Genomic DNA, 19,492 nt, shown 5'->3' with positions numbered 1-19,492 from the left:
CTAGAAACCGCACAGCAAGACTCTGAGCAGTGCTACAAGGCTTTCTGTTTACATATTTTACAGGTCAGACTAAAAACTACTCTGTTTAGGGGCTGAGAGTGTAGATCGGTAAAAGAGAGCTTGCCCGGCATGTGCAAGGCTCTAGGGTGGATCCTTACCACTGTACAAAACAAAACAAACTAGCTCAGAAAATAGTCTAATGACATTTAGCCCATTTAAAAGGAAAATGAGAGGCACCTCTAGCTACAGTTAGGTGGGAACATTACTTGTCAGGAGAAAGCATTCCGAACTAAGCATGATGGTGCATGGCTGTGTCCTGACTCCAGAACAGGCACAGGGGATTCCAAGTGCAGAGCTGCCATGTGCTACATAGCAAGTTCAAGGACAGCCTGGGCTATATACGCAGTGAAACTTTGTTTCAAAAGAGGATTATATTCTAATATCTCAAGCCATGGCTAATTAAATATCATAATCAAAGAGTCTTCCAGACTTTTGATCATTAAGAGGAATTTATATCCCCAAATCAATTTTATCTGAGAAATTTTGTTGTTTTGAGAGTGTCTTGTGTAGACCAGGATGGCCTCCTGCTCGCTACATAGCTGAACCTGACCTTGAACTCTACATTGCCCTACCTCTGACCTCCTGAATGCTGGGAGTACAGTTATGAGTCACTGTGCCTGGCCTTTCTTGTGACCTTTAAGAACCAACAGTGTTGTTCTAGTTTGTAAGCAAACTCTACTGCCATTGCTGTAGTCTTTTTCCTGCTGATGTACCCATCCTAGGCCACTGGGGCATGTTTAGATCCAGAGCCCAGAGTATTGAAATGGCCAGAGGAAGAGCTGATTCATGAAATTCCATCCATTCCCTGGTGGGTGACTCCCTCTCTCTAAACCCCAAACAGAAGCCATAAAGCTAAATAATCAGGTCATGAAAGGACGATTTGAGGAGCTTTCAGCCTGGACAGAGAAGCAGAAGGAAGAACGCCAGTTGTTTGAGACACAGAGCAAAGAAGCTAAGGAGCACCTGATGGCCTTGAGTCAAGAAAATGAGAAACTGAAGGAAGAGCTTGGAAAACTAAGAGAAAAATCAGAAAGGCGGTTTGAAGTGAGTACGTGATCCACCGTGGTTTTATTTTCTTAGTATGTACAGTTGTGTGACAAAGCTTTTCCTGGGGAGATACGATATACACATCTACTTACTCCAGACAGGAATCCATGACAGACCAAAGTACGGATACCACCACTGCCCAACTTGGTGAACCAATGAATTTTATTAGGGTTACTTACAGGAGTATCTGTGAGTGGCTACTTACAGGTGCAGAAATAACTCAAAGGCAACTGCATCACCAACCCCACCCTAGCATGGGCAACACAAAAGCTAAGAAACCTGGAGCACACTGCACAGCCTGCAGGCAGCTCGACCAGCTGGAGAGTGTCCTCTCCAAGTGACTGCAGTCTGAACCTCTTCCAGGCAGCTCAGCTGCTTTCTGCTTCTTCCAGACAGCTGGTCTGGTCTCAGTAGTCTTCTTTGTATTCCTCTCCTCTCATTGTCTTTACAGCTCAGCTTCCTTCTGTCAGAGGGGACAACTCAAACTAGCTTCAGGAAGTCCCTGAAACTGACCAGATCTTATTAGGTCCCTCCCTGCCAGAGAACTCAATAAAAGCTGAGAGTCCACCTTCCTATTTAAAGAGCTTGCCTGCAGGAAGCAATGTTTCTGTCTGGGAGAAATCTACACAGCAGCAGTAGAATCTTCCTGGTCTGGACTGTTAGATCAACCTCTTTGTGTGGTTCAGGCTGGACTGGTGTTTTACATGGTCTTGGAAGCAGTGTGGTTTTGCTAGAAACACTGGCAGAGTCATTTATAATCTTTGTTGGGAAGGGATTTTTATAAGGGTAGAACTGAGGAGATGACTCAGTCTGTAAATGCCTGCCATGTGAACGTGAGGACCTGATCTCCAGCACCCATGTAAAATCTGGCATCTGTAAATTCAGCACCAGGGGCCTGAAACTCATTGGCCGCATAGGTGAATCAGTGGGCTCCATGTGCATGTTCACCCTCACACCTTCATGCACATACCTGCATGATACATACATACATATGATATATATGTATGTGTACATACATATATATATACACATATATCACAAACCAGAAATTTATAAGATCTCATACAGTATGTCAAAAGATAATTATGAGCTAGACATGGTAGTTTCCAGTGTAATCCCAGCACTGTAGAGACTGAGGCAGGTGGATGGAGAGCCCAAAGCCAACCAGGACTACATAGTGAGTTCCAGGCCTATGAGACTCTCTGTCTTAACAAAAAAAAAAAAACAAAAAACTAAAAGTATATTCAGGTTATAAATCAGTGTTTCACATTCATTAAAATGGTAGGTGAGGCAGGGGGGCTAGAGAGATGGCTCAGAGGTTAGGAGCGCTAACTGCACTTCCAGAGGTCCTGAGTTCAATTCCCAGCAACCACATGGTGGCTAAAAACCATCTATGATGAGGTCTGGTGCCCTCTTCTGACATGCAAGCAGAACACTGTATATATAATAAATGAATAAATCTTTAAAAAAAAATAGTAGGTGGACCTCTGCCCAGAGGGCATCCAATTGTTAGTTCTTAGTTCCTTTCCTTGATATAAAATTAGACTTTACAAATGTACCTTGGAATGCTTACTTTTGGCCTTTATATCCTTTTACATAATGATGATTCCCTTTACAGTTGGCTTTTGAGAAATGACTTAGGAGTGGCATGTTGTAATATGGGACACCGACTGCAGGGCTGCCGTGGTTAAAGAGAAAAACGGTCCTGTGAAATCCATCACCCCTGAGAACATGTGTCAGAGATACTAACAAAGGGCAAACCAGAGCACACTTGATCCCAGCTGGTCCTCCAAGGCCCCAGGTGACATCTGGGTGACACTGCCGTCTATTCCTCCCAAACCTCATACTTAACCCTTCCAAGAATGGAGCATCTAGGGCCATGTGTAGTGAACTGGTACATATCTCTGATCCCAGCACTCAGGAGGATTGCCCCGAGCTGGAGTACAGCATGAACTATATAATGAGTTCCAGTCCATCCTGGGCTACATAGCAAGGCTCTGTCCTAAATAAACAACAATATAAACAAAGCAAAAACAGGTGTGGAGATGTGAGTTTGTAACCCAACCCTGGATGGGGGAGGTTGGGGGCTAGTCAATCTAGCTGCAGTTGCGAGGGCCAGGTTCAGTGAGACACAGTTTCTCAAGATAATAAGGTGAAAATAAATAAAAGTGAGGAATAAATTAGGGAAGATATCCTGACACAGCCTCTGACCCACACCCACATGCATGGGCAAGTGCACTTGCACACGTGTGTACACATGCATATACCATACACATATACAAAAACAAAAAAATCATGCTAAGACTGGGGTGTAGCTCAGTAGTAGAGCACTTGCCTAGCATGCACAAGATTCTGGGTTCAATCCCCAGTAATGAACAAATGACAACAAAAAAGAATTCCATAAACTGTAATTATTTCAAGTTAGGAAAGGAGGGTGAAGCATGGTGTCTTGTACAGCAAGCTGTAGAGGCTTCCTGCGGAGGGAACCAGGGAGGCCTGGGAGGTCATAGAAGAGACTACGGACTGTGTGGTGTCCAAAAAAACTAGGCCGGGCCTGCAGAGAGTCTGCTGAGGACCACATCTCTGGAGAGCAGGGAACACAGCTGAGTCTGTTCTCCCCAGAAACAAGGCACCGCTTCTGAACAGGCTTGTTCTCCCATTGCTGTCATATGTGGTCGTTACATCAGGGTGAGCTTAACCCATGTGACATATGTTTCACATCTATGCAATAATAATTAATATGTATTGTTGATTCTATATGGGCTGAAATTTAGCTTTTTCTTAGTCCTTGAGTTTCTGTCTTCTTTCTCCCAGGTTTTCCCATTTTCCACCACCAGCATAGAGTAACATCCCCAGCAGTTAGCACGCAGGGAGAACTGGAGACCTTTTCTTATCTTGCCGTCCCTGAACCAGATCACATTCTTGGTGCTCTGGTTTCTGACTGCACCTGGGGGTCAGGGAGTGGAGATGTGGGTGTTTGTGGGGAGGGGTGAAGGTAGAAGGTTGAGTTTTAACAGCTCTTGGTCCTTATTTCTGAGATTTTTTTTTTTTACCACAGTGTTTGAGTCTACCACTGTCCGAGTCTGGTTGGTTATTTTCAGGATTTTAACCCATGATTCTTGCTTGCTGTGGAAGCCTTTCTTTCTTGTCATTAAGTTATTTTAGATTCCTTGTTTCTTTTTCATATGTGTGACTCTGTGGTTTGAACCTAGGGTCTCTCACATTTGAGGCAAGCTACTACTCGGCTTTATCTCCTGCCCCCAAACTCCTGTTTTATATGGTGTGTCAAAATAAGTTGTTAAATAAGAGGGAGACTCGTCTGCTTAAAGCATAGCAGACGAAAATGTTAGAAAAGTGCCTCCTCTAAAAACAGGCATGGGGCTGGAGATAGAGCTCAGTTAAAGAAGTGCGAAGGACCTGATTTTAATCGGCAGAACACACGTGGAAAAGCTAGGCATGGTGGTGTGTGTATATAATCCCAGTGCTGGGGATGCAAAGACAAGCAGATTCCTGGGGCTCACTGGCTAACCAGCCTAGCTTACTTGTCAAGTCCTAGGCCAGTAAGAGAACCTTTCTCCAAAATAAAACAAAAACATGGAAGGTGGACAAGATGGTTGGCGCTTAAGGTTGTTTTCCTCTACATACATACACATGCATACCATGAGCGTATCCACACATGTGCACCCCAACATGCAAAAATAAAGTTGGACGTCGTGGTGCATGTTTATAATACCAGCACTTGGAAGGTAGAGATAGGAGGTTCCAAAGTTGAAGGTTATTCTCAGCTCTGAGTTCAAAGTCAACCTGGGCTCCATGATATCCTGCTGAGAGAGAGAGAGAGAGAGAGAGAGAGAGAGAGAGAGAGAGAGAGAGAGAGAGAGACATGAGCATTGTCTGTGATGTTTGGCCATCAAGTTTCTTGGCCAGACCCTTGGTTTGATTTGTGTATTTGCCTCATTCTTGGTTTTCCCAGGGTTCCATAGGTGACTTCGGGCTTCCCAGGGCAGACCTGGAGCAGGAAGTAGAGCAGTTGAAGATCCAGGTGATGCGCCTTCAAGCTGAAAAGGCAGACCTGCTGGGCATCGTCTCGGAACTACAGCTCAAGCTCAATGCCAGTGGCTCCTCGGAAGACTCCTTTGTTGAGATCAGGATGGCTGTAAGAATTACGGTCATTTTTATACGAAGCAAACGCGCAACCCCCCCAGACATGTGAAAAATAACACGGCAATGTGTTTTCAACACAGCTTTCCCAAATAATGAGGAAATTTGCAGAATAGCAGAGACAAATTTGCTTCCATTTTTTAAGTGTAAGATGATGCCTAATGAGGCATGCTTATAGTGGGATCCAGCACTAGGTTAAATTTTAAAAAAACAACAAAAACAACTTAGCTTTTTGGACAAAAGTCCCCATCCCACATATGTCTTCCCAGGTTGGACATTTCTCTGACTGATCTGAAAACAAACAAGCAAAATGTCCCAAATGAAAACAATAAGCAGGAATTTTGTCTTTTTTTCCTCAAGTCAAGTCTCAGAATTGTGTTGAATAGTTCACTTAGGTGAGCAAAATTGTTATCAAATGTTAGGTTGATATTTAAACAGCTTAAATTATTTTTTATACGAGTGCCATAACAGTGCCTGGAGGTCAGAGGACAACTTTCAGGGATTGGTTCTCTCCTACGATGTGGGTCCAAGGAATTGACTCAGGTCATCAGCCTTGATGACAATTGTCTTAACCTGCTGAGCCATCTTACTAACCCTTAAACTCCTTTCAATAGTGTTTAATAGACTCTTTTTTGCAAAGCCTAGTGAGGAATCATGATAATTAAAAATAAGAGGGCCTGAAAGGATCGCTCAGAAGGAAAATGTTTTGGCCACATAAGCCTGGCGACCTGTGTTTTTTCTCTGCAACCCGCATAAAGGCAGAAGGAAAGCACTGGCTTCGCAGACCTGTGTCACCTGACCTGTGCACTTCCATGGCACAAACACCCACACACAAATAAATAATAATAATAATAATACTTTTTAATGATAAAATGTACTGGTTGTGTAGCTTAATTGGTGAGAGTGCTTGCTTGCAAATTGAACATGCTAAGCAAGCAAGCTTCTGGGGAGACATGAAGAATTACCCACAATTTGCTGTCAGCACAGCTCAACCAAATGAGGAGTAACCATGTAACAGAGATAAATTGGCTATCAAATTTTGCCCAGGCAGCTGCCCTTATAAATTTGCCTGCACCAGTGCCCGTTAGGGAACCAAAGCCTAAGGACTCAAACTGACAGGATCTGTCATATCTCAATATGTCATATCTCAATAAGCTAATAGAGTAAATCTTCACACGGGCACACAGATGGTTCGGGATGCTCTGGCTATGCTCTTCCCAAGCCACGGACAGAGTTACCCAGCTCACAGCAGCAGAGTGAAGCACGTCTGCTCTCACAGTGACGTCACTGGTCAGGGAGGCAGCAGATGATGCTAACCCTGGGAGAGGCTGCGTTTGGAAACTTGTTTAAGTGTGTAAGCCCGAACAAGGGTTGTCCTGGATGCAGGTGAGAGGCACAGGAAAGAAACCAACAAAATGGCCACTCCGCTATTAGGTGGGATATTTTTATTGTGAATAAGAGAGAGAGAATATCCAGAGGCATCTAGAAGAGTCTGTCTTAAAGAGAGAAGAAACAAACTGGACATGGATATCTGCAAGAGAAGCTGGGGTGGGAGTGGGGAACAGCGTGGAAGAATCATTTGGGTTTTAAGAAGGATCAGTAGCTGGGGGAAGGGAGCCGGTGATCTGGGACAGGCCTGGGAGTTTAGGGGGAAAGGGAAACATGAGGCAGTGAGAAAGAAGTGTAGCCGTGTTTGTGAGTATGGGCTGTAGGAACCTGGAGGCCGGCATGGGTTTTGATGTGCAGCTATAGGTTTATGTCAACGGATGGCATGTCTGCCAGCGGCAGCCAGGAACCCCAGTTCACAAGTTCCTAAGGCGTGCTGGCTCTCTCTGACCACCAGAAATCCTTCTACAGTCCAGCCTGAACTGGGCCAACTGACATTTCTAGACCACGCACTACCTTCTGTAGTTTGGGGGATTGTAGTTTCCTTTGGACTAGCCCTATAAGTCTAGCCATTCATGTTTCATATATCAAGCCCTGGGTTCCACCCCCAGTGCCACATAAACTGAATGTAGTAGCATACACCTGTAATCCTGGGACTCAGTAGGTAGAAGCAGGAGGAGCAGAAGTGCAAGGTTATTCTAAACTAGGTAGCCAGTTCAAGGCCAGCCTATGGAACCTGAAGCTTGCCTCAAAAAGAGGGGTGGTGGCTGGAGTTAACCCAGCAGTTAGAATACAACTGCCCTTTCTGAGGACTTGAGTTGCATTCCAAGCATCCACATTGGGTGGCTCACAACTACCTTTAGCTCCAGCTCCAGAGCACTGACACCCTCTTCTGTCCTCAGAAGGTACCTGCACTCACCTACACTTACACACCAGTGCATACATACATATAATCAACAGTAAGATAAATACTGGGGTGGAGGCAAGAAGAACAGTTACTCTGGGTGCAGACTGAGGAGGATCTGGCCTTTACCTCCTTGCTAGAGGCCATGACTTGGCTTCTGAGGACAGAGTTTTGAAGGCAGAGCTATCACACTTAAATTCTGTGTAACCCAAGTGAATTGGCCAACTGAGGCAGTGAGTACTGATCCCTGAGCTCATGTGGGGCGTCCCTTTTGATGGTATCTGGGTGTGCTAAGCCCCATAACAGAAAACAAGCAGGTGGATAAGCGTTAGAGGGATCTCTCCTTCAGTGCTGCTGAGACATGTCTAAACTGAGGGTAGAAACTACACCAGGACAAAATCCTTTGTAATAGAAGTGACATTCCCTTTGTCAGAGTTCATATCTGCTGTAGGAAAAGCGATTAAGGAGAGAAGTGCACTTTGTAGATAAGGCCAGGGAGTGGAGAGCAGCTTGCAAGACCCCTAAGGTACGGGACAGATCTGGAGCAGTTAGCGTGGGATTCCCTACTCACCAACCGCCCTACAGATCAGTCCAGTTGGAAAATGACCCCCTAAGAAACTTTCGGTGCATTCAGGGTGCCCAGAATGACGACTTGAAAAGCATACTTCTCTGCAAGTGGCTAAAACGCAAAGTTAGAGCTTTCGCCCCGTGAACGTCAGGAAACACAGACATTTTATCAGGTTTCCAAACACGGCCTCTCCCAGGGTTAGCATCATCTGCTGCCTCCCTGACCAGTGACGTCATTGTGAGTGTAGATGGACTTCACTCTGCTGCTGTGAGCTGGGAAACTCTGTCCGTGGCTTGGGAGGAGCATAGCCAGAGCATCCTGAACCATCTGTGTGCCCGTGTGAAGATTTACTCCATTAGCTTACTGAGATATGACCAGCACACAGATCCTGTCAGTCTGAGTCCTTAGGCTTTGGTTCCCTAACGGGCACTGGTGCAGGCAAATTTATAAGGGCAGCTGCCTGGGCGAAACCATTGCTTTGTAAGCCTCGTGCACGTGTTTATGGAGTTGGGTTGAGTGTGACAGGAGATTAACCATCATGCCTTAGCTTAAGTATATGTAATCCTGACAAGGCATGCAGGCCCAGGGGAGAGTGTTCTCTGTTTCATTTGAGTGACCCAGTTTAGGTCATCTCTCATACAAAAGCCGAGTATTTTCCTTGGGTGGACTCTTGTCTTTTTTTTTTTTCTGCAAAGGGAATTGACTTACAAGTCTATTGTATTTAGTTCCTTTCATCTCTGCTTTTACAGGAAGAAGAAGCTGAAGGGACAGTGAAGGAAATAAAGAACAGTCCTGTACCTACAAGACCAGACTACGTCAACATGTAGGTGATGGAACTCTAGAGTTGTCAGGGGCACAGAAGGGGCAACCACGTGACTTTGAACCTGTCATTGGAGGTCAGGCATCATGGACTGAAGAAAAGTAACATTTTCTGAGGCAGGGTCTTCCCCGGGTTTAATCTGAACCTGCAACCGCTCTGCCTCAGCTTACCACAAGCTAATGCTCATTTTCAATGGCATTTAATGTTGCAGCCCAAACTAGCAGGGAATGAAAACAATGTCTGGTGCCTTTTTGAGGCTAACAAGTGCTGACCCTCTGTTGCAGAGCTGTTTCCTCTCTATTAGAAATGTAAGCAAATTCCTCTCTATCCTAAATGTAAACAAATTTCTCCTCAATCAAAAAGATGAATTCCTAGTCAGCAGTCCTGTGTTTGCTCATCTGTTTGTCAGAGCTACTCAAAGTAAACAGGCTGCCCAGCCTCCTGAAATGGGATGTACCCTTTCTCTTCCTATTCTTCCCTGATTATAAGAAGCCACCAGTACTGGTTACTGAGGCAAAGGCTGTGATAGCTGTCAATCACTGGGACATTTCTTGAAAGTGCCCCAGATCTTTTTCCTTAGCTTATTATTAGTGTATATGTACATGATGAGGAGGGAACATGCTACAGTACACATGTGGAGGCACACATGTGCACACAGTTTATAGAACTACGTTCTCTCCACTGTGTGGGTTCTGGGGATCAAGCTCAGGCCCTCAGACTTGACGGCAACATCTTTACCTACTGAGCCATCGGATCAACCTCAAAAATGTCCAGGAACTTACCTAGGCAATCTCAAATCTGCCTTTCCCAAGCCCGTACTAGAAAGGCCGGCTTTTGAGCAGAGGTGGCAGGAGGTCTAGGCACTGAACTTGGTTCTTGAAGGCAGTGTTCCCCAATGCTGGTGGTCACTTATCCTCTGTGCGTGTACATGCAACATCAGTCCATTTGCTTGTCAGTTTGCTCAGAATTCCTCTGCGTTTCTTACCTTTTCTTACGGACTTTTAAAACCATTTTTTCCATCACTTGATAAATATGCCTAGAGAATGACACAAAAAAGTAGCAACACTTTTTTGTCTGTCCTTATGTTCTCATGTGACGGAGAATGTAAATAATACAACAGTTTTCCACCAGAGTAATTGCTATAGGTGAATGTTATTACTGGCTTTTGTGGGGGGGGGGGAGTTAAAATGCAACTTTCCCCAAATTGCTAATTTTAATATCAAGACTTTCCTGGAAGTAGAGGGAAGAAAGAAAACTGTGTCTGTAATTTTTAAGCCACTTCCTCTTCATTTATTTCCATATGCAAAGACTCCTTCCTCTTTCAGACCAATGGCTCTTGCCTTTTATGAGTCTGGTAAGGGATCTGGTATTGGTTTCTAGGCTCGGAGTCCCAGCCTTGGAGTCTTTAATCCTGGCTGTTAGCTATGTGAGCCTAGCAGACGACCGAAAGACTAGCGGCCATCCCTGCCGTCTCCGTCATCACTCTGAACGTCCTGTCACTGGGTGGTGGTAACAGTAACACTCGACATTAGTGTCTCCATGCCTCTGCTTTGTGGGAAACCAAAATCAGAAAGGCCTTTTTTCACTTGAGCCACAGAGATGATAGTCTCTGCCAAGATGGAGTGGGCAGTGGTCTGAATGGACCTGAATAGTTAATCTCCACTCTAAAACCGAATCTCTGGGGATCACCACACCTCCAGCCACTGTGGACACAGTAGCTCTGGAGCAAGTGCTCACTTTATGAGGTCAAGCTTCCTTGAAGCATTATGTTAGTTTCCACAGCCTTCCCAGCGTGCAAAGAAGAATTAAACAGTGTCCACAGGATCAGCTGTGCTTGGGGCCATTAAGAATTAATTGGAGGATGTTGGTTTTAGCTGTGTTGGACTTCTTTGTTCTTATTCTTGATGTTTTTGTTGAGATTAAAACCTTTTTAACTTGCATACTGAATGTGGTGGTGATGTCTTATTAGGACCAGATCTATAGAAGATGCCAGGACATGTGTGGAGTTTGAGGAATTAACTGTGAGACAACTCCTGCTCTGCCTAAGGGAAGGAAACCAAAAGGTGGAGAGACTTGAATTCGCCCTCAGAGAAGCCAAAGAAAGGTATGAACTATTAATATGAAAGATTAATGGCTTTAGTAAAACACAAATAAGATAGCATGTAGATCACCCTTTAAAATATACATTCCAAGGCTTTTAGTCATATGACCGTATGCCCATTGCCACAGTGTAATCTTAGACCATTTCCCCTATATAAAGAGTCAGTTCCCCTCACCATTCACTACCTGCTTCACCCAGTAACCAACTCTCTGTCTTTGGAGATCTCTGTGCCCTGGACAAATACGGCACTGGTCTTATGTGACTGACTTCTTCCACTCAGCATAGTGTTGAACTTCATCTACAACGCTGTGTATGCCAGTACTCTGTTCCTTAATGCTGGTGAAGAACAGAATAGATATGCAAGCTTGGCAGCTGGCTAATCATATATCCCTAATCTTCTTCCTGCTTTCAAACGAAACAAACAAAACCACAGCTTTCTTCCTAGATACTGGAAGATATAGATAGCTCTTTAGAGGGGCGCACCCAACCCTGAGTACCCTGGAAAGGTCACTTTTTTGATGACATTGAACTTCTCTCTCGTGACCCAGATGACTCTCAGTATTTAACGGGGCAAGCCAGTAAGTAGTTGCAAAGATTCTTATTCTCTGCATGGTTCCAGGATAGTGGGTGCTTCTCAGACACAGCAGGACTAAAGCCAACATACATCATGGACACGTGCTCACCCAGCCTGGTTTGCACACACTGAAACTGGTTATGGCACAAACACATTACAAGACCAACCCTGTGTTTTTCTGAAATAAGTGGGCCAGCTTTCAGCCTTTCTCCCCGGTCACTGGAAACAGGGATACAGGTATTCTACATTTAACTTAAGGAAAACACAATTATAGGAGATATATGGAGGAAAGGGATGGTAGGTTTGCCTTTCTGTCTTCTTTGGGGTGTGTACAGCTTTCGTGGTTGATGTCATTTCTAGGGCTTTTTATTTTTGTCTTTTCTCTGTCATTTTGGTTTTGTTTATTTGTTATTTGGGGTTATGTTGTTGTTTCAGTTGTGAGTTTTTTTGTTTTTTGTTTTGTTTTGTTTTTTGTTTGTTTGTTTTTGAGACAAGATCTCACTATGTAGCCCTGGCTGGCCTGGACCATGCTGTAATAAACCCTGCTGAGCACACACAGATCGACCTGCCCTGGCTCCTGAATGCTGAGGTTAAAGTGTGCACTGCCACAGCTGACTCTTCTAAATAAGTCAGTAAGGAAAAAGAAGTTCTTAGTAAATGTAGCCCCTGTTTAAATAACAAGGGAAAGATGACTCAAAGTGAGTATTTGCCCCAGAAAATTAAGATAACTTGTAATCCAAACATAAATTAAAACCTGTGTCGCATATGAATGTTACTACGGTGTTAATAAGCCCACCCTCCTGCCCGTGCCATCTGGTACCTCTTCCATGGAACAGAGAATAGGCCTAGCCGGAGAGACAGCACTGCATACCAATTAAGGTGGACAGCTTGTAACCCACAAATGACAGACAGAGTGGTTCTACAGACTCCCGTGGAGAAGCAGTGCTTTGACCAACCCCTCCACCCACACTTTTCCTGCTTCTCGGTCACTGTCAGCCCATCTGCTTGGTCCTTTTGGTAGCTGCCTTCATGGATAAGGTTTAAGTTGTTATTTTCTTTGAAGGTTTTAAATATAACATATTGACCTCTAAGTGTGGAGGAGGAAGATTTAGCTGTCTTACACAACTATCATCAACACAGTACATGCATTTCTGGACTTTCGCTACCTCCTGTTCCCAGCTGAAATTGATAATTTGAAGCATTAGTTACATGGCTACCCAGTGTTCATGTTACTGAGCGTTTAGGCATATGCATACAATGTACATGTGTGCTCACAGTCGAGCCATGATCTCTCTATGCAACGATCACTTTTCCCTCTTATACTTTTTATATCTCAGTGCAAAATCAGTCATTTATACGTTTGTGTAATGTCTTGGTCTGTTTTCTGCACCTTTAACAGAATGGGTTATAAACTGCGAAAGTTTCATCCTGCAGTTCTGGAATCTTTCAACAGAAAACAGTCAAGTTTTTAATCCGAGCCTTTTTATTAGGAACCCACTCCTGAGATGACAGCTCTCCTGAAGGCAGGGCTGCTACAGTGCCATGGCAACTGAGTGTCAACATAAAGGGCTGGAGACAAGGCGCAGCAGTCAAGAGAATATACTGCTCTTACAGAGGACCTAAGTTTGGTCACCAGCACCCACAACTGCTTGTAACTCCAGAGGATCTATCTGATGCCCTCTCCTGACCTCTGTATTCATATGCACACACACACATACACACACACACACACACACAGACACACACACACACAGACACACACACAATTCCTCTGAATCTTATGTTAATTGTTGCTTCCTTTTTCTGACAGATTTTTCTACGTACCTATCCCAGTCCACTGTGGTATAAACTTAAATGGGATCATATTACATATTTCCTCATAAATTATGTTTTTATTCAATTTTTTAAAGAAATCTTCTACCCCCAAAAAATTTAATCTTGAGTTTTAGAGGTGGTGTTCTAACTGTAGCTCCAAGTTTTCCCGATCTCTTAATTACATTTCTACTGACTTACTGAGAAAGAATATTAGAGAAGACTGTTTTCTGAGATCTGCCTATCCTTCCATTTTTATACTTCACCAGCGTTTGGCTAGATAGGGAACTCTAGGCCAATTGTTTTCCATGTGAAGTTTGAAAGCATTCCTTTATTGTACTTCTGGCTTTACTGCTGAGAAATTCATTGCCTTTCTGATTCTGACTCTCTTTGTATGGAACTTTTTGGTGCTGTTTCCCTCACCCCTGCAGGGTCTGAAATTTGACTCCTGTTTTAGTTGGAAGCTGTTTTTCACCAGTTTCATTCTCCTAATTCCTGCTCTTCTGTCCTTACAAAGCAATCTCGATTAATGTGGGGGATTTTGTCCTAACTTGGTCCTTTTTCACTTATAAAAAAACCCTGCTATCATCTCTTCCTTTTAGATAGGACTAATCATGTGATTTTCTTAGCCTGTGTTCCTCTGTGTTATCTGTGTTCTGTTGCTCACTCTCAGATCTGACCAATGTCCATCATTTTAGGGTGGATTTGTTTAATTTTTAGTGGGTACAAATAATGCCTTGGGTCTCTAGAGATATTAATGATAATCTCTCCTTTACACCGATTTTCAGAGCAGAATATGTTTTATTTCAAGGTTTTCCTCAAATGTCTAGTGATCTTGGCTGCTTAAATTTAGCAAGGAGGAGAACTGAAAGCTACTTGAAGCTTTGGGAAGACTCAGCTCAGGGATTTTTCTTGGTGAGGCTGTCTCTGAAACCTTAAAATATTTTTGCTTGTCCCTAGTCCAGTTCTCCAGAGAATGCCTCCCATCTCCTGCTTAGATAATGTCTTTCTAGATGGCAGGGTTCTTGACATGAAAAGCAGAGGGCCAGGGCTTCATTTGTCTAGTGTAAATTCCCTTCCTTTAGGTAGGAAACCCAATCCCTCAACTGGGCTAAATACCTCTGTCTCCTGAGCCCCATTATTTTATCATTTCCAGTTGCCTTTATTTACCCCCCCCATCCTGTGGATACACACAATATCCTCAATTCCCAGATCATAAAGAGTTTCAGCAGTATGACACAGGTAACTTCTTGGCCCTCCCTATTCTTGGTTTAGGGTCCAGCTTTCTTAGAACACTAACCCTGCCCTACTCATCCTGTACAGGAACGTTTATTGTTGCTGCTTCTGTCTTTTTGTTCCGTAGGCTTGTGTCCGTTTGAAAGTTACATTTGTAGGATTTGTAGTGGGAGAAGAATTACATGTATATACGGAACCTACTATGTGTGTGCACTTAAGCACAGGAGATTGAAGCCAGGGGCATAGGCATGCTAGACAATCTACCACATCCCTCGCTCTCTTTTTACTTTTTGTTTTGATTCGGGGTCCTCTGAAGTTGCCAAGGCTAGCCTTGGACAGCAGTTGTTAGGTCACCCAGGCAGCCTCTGAACTTCTGCTTTCTCACCTCAGATTCCCCAGGAGCTGGATTACAGACCTGTACTGCCATGGCAGTCAGTCTGCCGCCTTCAGCCGCACTCTCTGGCTTCATCTGTGTGGAGACAGCTGTGTTCTGTGTGTGCTCATCCTCAGTCACAGCGCAGCTCTCCCCGCGCTAGGAGAGAGAACAAGACCACTGCTAATGAGGCAAATAGAAAGAGGCCGAAAACCCCTCTCTTCTCCAGGCTTTGAGGGCGCTCACTGGGGTGCTTCTACAGTGCTTCCTCTTTCAGAAAGTCAAACTTTTCTACATTCCGTTGTTGTTGTTTTTCAGAATTTCAGAGTTTGAAAAGAAAGCAAATAACCGTTCTGAGATCGAGACCCAGACAGAGGGGAGCAGAGAGGAAGAGGGTGAAGAGGACAAAGACCCAGAAAGTGTGGGTATAACACTACTACGAAGCTATCACACCCCCACTGGTGATGTAGCTGTGAGTTCAAGCCTTATGTTGTGCTGTTTACTTTAGAAATGGAAACTTTTTGTTTGTTACTGGATATTTTCTATTTTTTTTTCATTTCCTAATCCTGGGTTTGAACTCCATGTCAGTCACAGTAAGATGTATTCCAATCTGTACTATATGAAACACGCATATCTCTTCTTGACTGATGTTACCCCCTAAATGCTTAAGCCCACAAAGTCCACCACATGAAAAAGACATTTTGACTATTTTTGATGAGATCCTTTGTGGACATGACTCTAAAACTTTTAGAATTGGAAGATCTTGCTTCTGTCTCAGCACTGGTAGGAACAAGGAAGTTGGCATGGAAAAAATGTCCCTGAGTTCATTCAGTGTTGTATGGTAGCTCAGAGAAATGCCTCTGAGCCTGAGGAGTCTAGAGCTTAGGAATAGTCCCTAAGCTAGGAAGTTACGGTACTCACAGAAGTCCATAAGACAGAAACATAAAATGATCCTTTTGTTCACTGTATTCGTCAGTACACATACACATGCACACATACACGCTCACACACTTGCACTCTCTCTCTCTCTCTCTCTCTCTCTCATACACTATTTGCTACTTCCTTTCCTTTTTTTCTCCCCAGGGGAGGGGGGGCAGGGCAGAGAACAGCAGCATCTTACTATGCAGCTATAGCTAAGTTCTGATGTACTATGTAGCCCTGGAGAGGAACTCTTGAAGCTCCTGACTCGGGTGTGCTAGGATTACAGATGTGCACCACCTTGTCTGACTCTGAGCCCCTACTTTAAGGCAATGGTGAACATTTCGAAGACTGACACAATGGCGCACACCCCTATAATCCCAGTGCCTGGCAGGCTGAGGCAGGTGGATTTCAAGTTTGAGGGCAGCTTATGCCCCGTAGCAGGTTCCAGACCAGTGTGGCTACAAAAGTAAAACAAAGGAGGAAGGCAGTGGGGCAGAGGGCTGGGTGGAGAGGGAACACAGTGAACTTAGATGAATAGAGTTCTTCTGCGGAACAGCACACCATTAACTGAAATGAAGCAACAGTTGTGGGAAAGTATTGACGTTTCTAAGCTGTCCTGAAACTCGTGTACAAATTGACAGTAGTCAGACTTCCAGGAAAAGAGCTGAATATATAACATGAACTAGAAGCAGAAGTAGGCAAGGCTGTAGGTTCTTATTTGTCTTATAGTGCAGATAAATAAGATTGCACTTTGATACTTCTGACCTGTGATTCCTGAAGCATGATTAGGGTGGGATTTAATAGTAAATCCATTATCATACATGCTCAGACTGATAGTTGCTCTACACGGAAATAGTAGCATACCCAGAAGACTGCTCTTCCCACAAGGCACTTGAGTAGGTTTTGCCCAAGTTAAATCTATTTGGGGTATCAATCAGTGTTATCTGGATGCTAGTGGTGCAGGCTGTTTCTCACACACAGTTCATGTCCGCTCTGATGGTTCTTATGTGAATGTCTGGCATTGTCTATGTGCTAGGTTGGAAGCGAAGTGGAAATACTGAACGTTCGAGTGACATCTCTGTTTAAGGAGCTTCAAGAGGCGCACACGAAACTCAGTGAGGCTGAGCTAATGAAGAAGAGACTTCAAGAAAAGTAATAACTCAGTTCATTTTATTGCATGATTTATGAAGCATGTTACTGTATCAAAATGGTTTTGTTACTGTATTCCTGACTGAAAGAAAAGCAGGGACCTATCTGAAATATGGTTCAGAAAAAAAGAGTTTTGATGTTGGTGTTTAAGCCTGAAGCCATTGTTGTCACCTGAGTCATGAGGACACAGGAGGGCTCAGGTTGTGCCGTGAAGAACACCAGCCTGTGTGACCCTTGTACAGAGCTGTGGGTTGATAAGCAAGCAAAAGATGTGTGGAATGAGCATAGAATCTGGTGGGGTCATTTAGAAAAGGCCCATCCCAATCAATCGTTTCCATCATTAAAACTGGCATAGATAGTGATGATTTCGTCCTTGCTTGTTTTTCTTGATTTAAGGAACTATCTGATGGCTAAGCATTTAGCTGGTGGATTGGAGTGCTTGCCTAGTATGGCCAAGGCCCTGTCTAACACCCAATACTGAGGTAGGCCTAGGAGTAGGAGAGCCTCTCAAGCCAAGAGTAGTGGCACAATACTTCAGTCTCCGCACTGGACAGGCCGAGGCCAGAAGGTTGGTAGTTTGAGGCCAGCCTGAACTAAATAGTGTAAAAAGGGGTGGGGGACAGGGGGCTAGTGAGATGACTCAGTGGGCAGACACTTGCCACCAGACCTGACAACCTGAGTTCCTTAGTTCCATCCCCAGGACCCACAAGATGGAAGGACAGAACTGATTCCACCAAATTGTCCTTTGATTTCCACTTGCACATCCTGACACATACACACAAAACAGACAAGTAAATAAAAATATTAAAAAGGAGTTAGCCAAAGCTAGCAAACCAAGTTAAACCAAGCTGATGTCACACTGGTCAAGCAATCTAACCTCCCTGAACCTCAGTTTTGTCAAACTTTGTATGATATACATATATTGTGATATTTGATGTATTGTGAAATATTTAATGTGCTTGGCATTAACACCCTGCACATAGCTATCATTTATTTAATGTTTACTGTTATTCTGTTCCAGTTCTCTTTCTGATCTCTAAGAGAAACTCAGGAGTTTTCCTTCCCTCTTACTGAATCCTTGTCAGAAACCCAAGTCTTTGTGACAACAAACTTCTTAAACTCTGAAAGACACCCAGGGATTTCAGTATGAGATGCTCCTGAACCAGCTACCACTTGATCGGGGTTAAAATATCACCATGTCTCATTAAGAAGCAAGGAAGAAGGAAACGGAACAAAAAGCAAATAGGAAGCAAAGAACAAAGTATTTTATTTGCCTCCATAAATCCTGTAGCCCTAACACACTATGTATTTTAAGTTCTTTGGGGATTTGCGCAGAAGCCTCGGGAATGACAAAGCTTGGTTTCTCCTCATGAAATATTCATCTTTTCAGGTGCCAGGCTCTGGAGAGGAAAAACTCGGCCACCCCATCAGAGCTGACCGAGAAGCAAGAGCTCGTGTATAACAACAAGAAGTTAGAGCTGCAGGTGGAGAGCATGCGCGCTGAAATCAAGATGGAGCAAGCCAAGACGGAGGATGAAAAGTCAGTGCTGGGCTGGGGGAAGCAGAGATTCCTCTGCTCGAGCTTTCAAGGCTGGGGGAAGCAAGAGCACGCATTTCTGTGACATTTCTCTCACGATTCCATTTTTAATATCATGTTTTAATAGATCCAAGTTAGCCACTCTGCAGTCAACACACAACAAGCTTCTTCAAGAACATAATAGTGCACTGAAAACAATTGAGGAGCTAACCAAAAAACAGGTATTTATAGAGAAAAAAAATAGACTTCCATATGGAAAAATAGGTTTCCATAATGGTGGATGGAAACCATTGAACATTTAAAAAAAAAAAATACATGACCCTTGAACTCAGTCTGTTTTCAGAAATCGCTTTGCTGTTGATCAGTTATGTCAAAATCATTGTAGCTTTTCATGCTGTGCCTACACAGAACGTGCCTTGTGTGTGGAGACAGTGCTGATGCTTACCAGGCAGGGTATGGCTTTTCCTGTTTCTCAGGGTATGCTTGGAAGAGAGCTGAGAGCCTGGGCTCCTATGTGAACAGTGTGCAGGGAGACAGGTGGCTATGGCTGTCTGCTGAATGAAATTATGCAAGGGCATCTTGTCTGCTGACAGTGAACTTGAAACCCTGATTTGCAGCATTTAATTTAAATTAATAACAATGCCCAGAATGATATACAATTTCCAGGCCATGAAGTCTGTGAATTAAGCCTTTCAATTTATACCCTTATAAAAAAAAAAATGCTTGTTACCACTCCCTCCTTCCCTTCATTTATCCCTCCCCCCCTCTTTCATTCCTATAGTGGGGATTAAACCTACAGCCTCCTACAAGCTATGTTCTACTATGGGCTACTTCTCATCCCCC

General features: G+C 43.9%; 1 protein-coding gene across 3 annotated transcripts in view; it reads left to right on the top strand.

Annotated features, from left to right (window-relative positions):
- Positions 1 to 19,492, top strand: part of Optn (optineurin) — a 40,787-nt gene that overhangs the window by 10,363 nt on the left and 10,932 nt on the right. For 2 of the 3 annotated variants that reach the window (XM_087896385.1, XM_087896383.1), the window contains 8 exons: positions 902 to 1,104; positions 5,081 to 5,263; positions 8,876 to 8,949; positions 10,916 to 11,050; positions 15,361 to 15,514; positions 17,000 to 17,115; positions 18,503 to 18,652; positions 18,777 to 18,870. In XM_087896385.1, the coding sequence (XP_087752511.1) occupies positions 902 to 1,104; positions 5,081 to 5,263; positions 8,876 to 8,949; positions 10,916 to 11,050; positions 15,361 to 15,514; positions 17,000 to 17,115; positions 18,503 to 18,652; positions 18,777 to 18,870 (1,109 nt within the window). The remainder of the gene's footprint in view (positions 1 to 901; positions 1,105 to 5,080; positions 5,264 to 8,875; positions 8,950 to 10,915; positions 11,051 to 15,360; positions 15,515 to 16,999; positions 17,116 to 18,502; positions 18,653 to 18,776; positions 18,871 to 19,492) is intronic. The other variant, XM_087896384.1, reaches the window with a different exon arrangement.

This window comes from Myodes glareolus, chromosome 14 (assembly GCF_982192425.1).
Source record: "Myodes glareolus chromosome 14, mMyoGla1.1, whole genome shotgun sequence".
Classification (NCBI taxonomy): Eukaryota; Metazoa; Chordata; class Mammalia; order Rodentia; family Cricetidae; genus Myodes; species Myodes glareolus.
The sequence above is the reverse complement of the archived record's forward strand: the minus strand, read 5'-3'. Positions and strand labels throughout refer to the sequence as shown.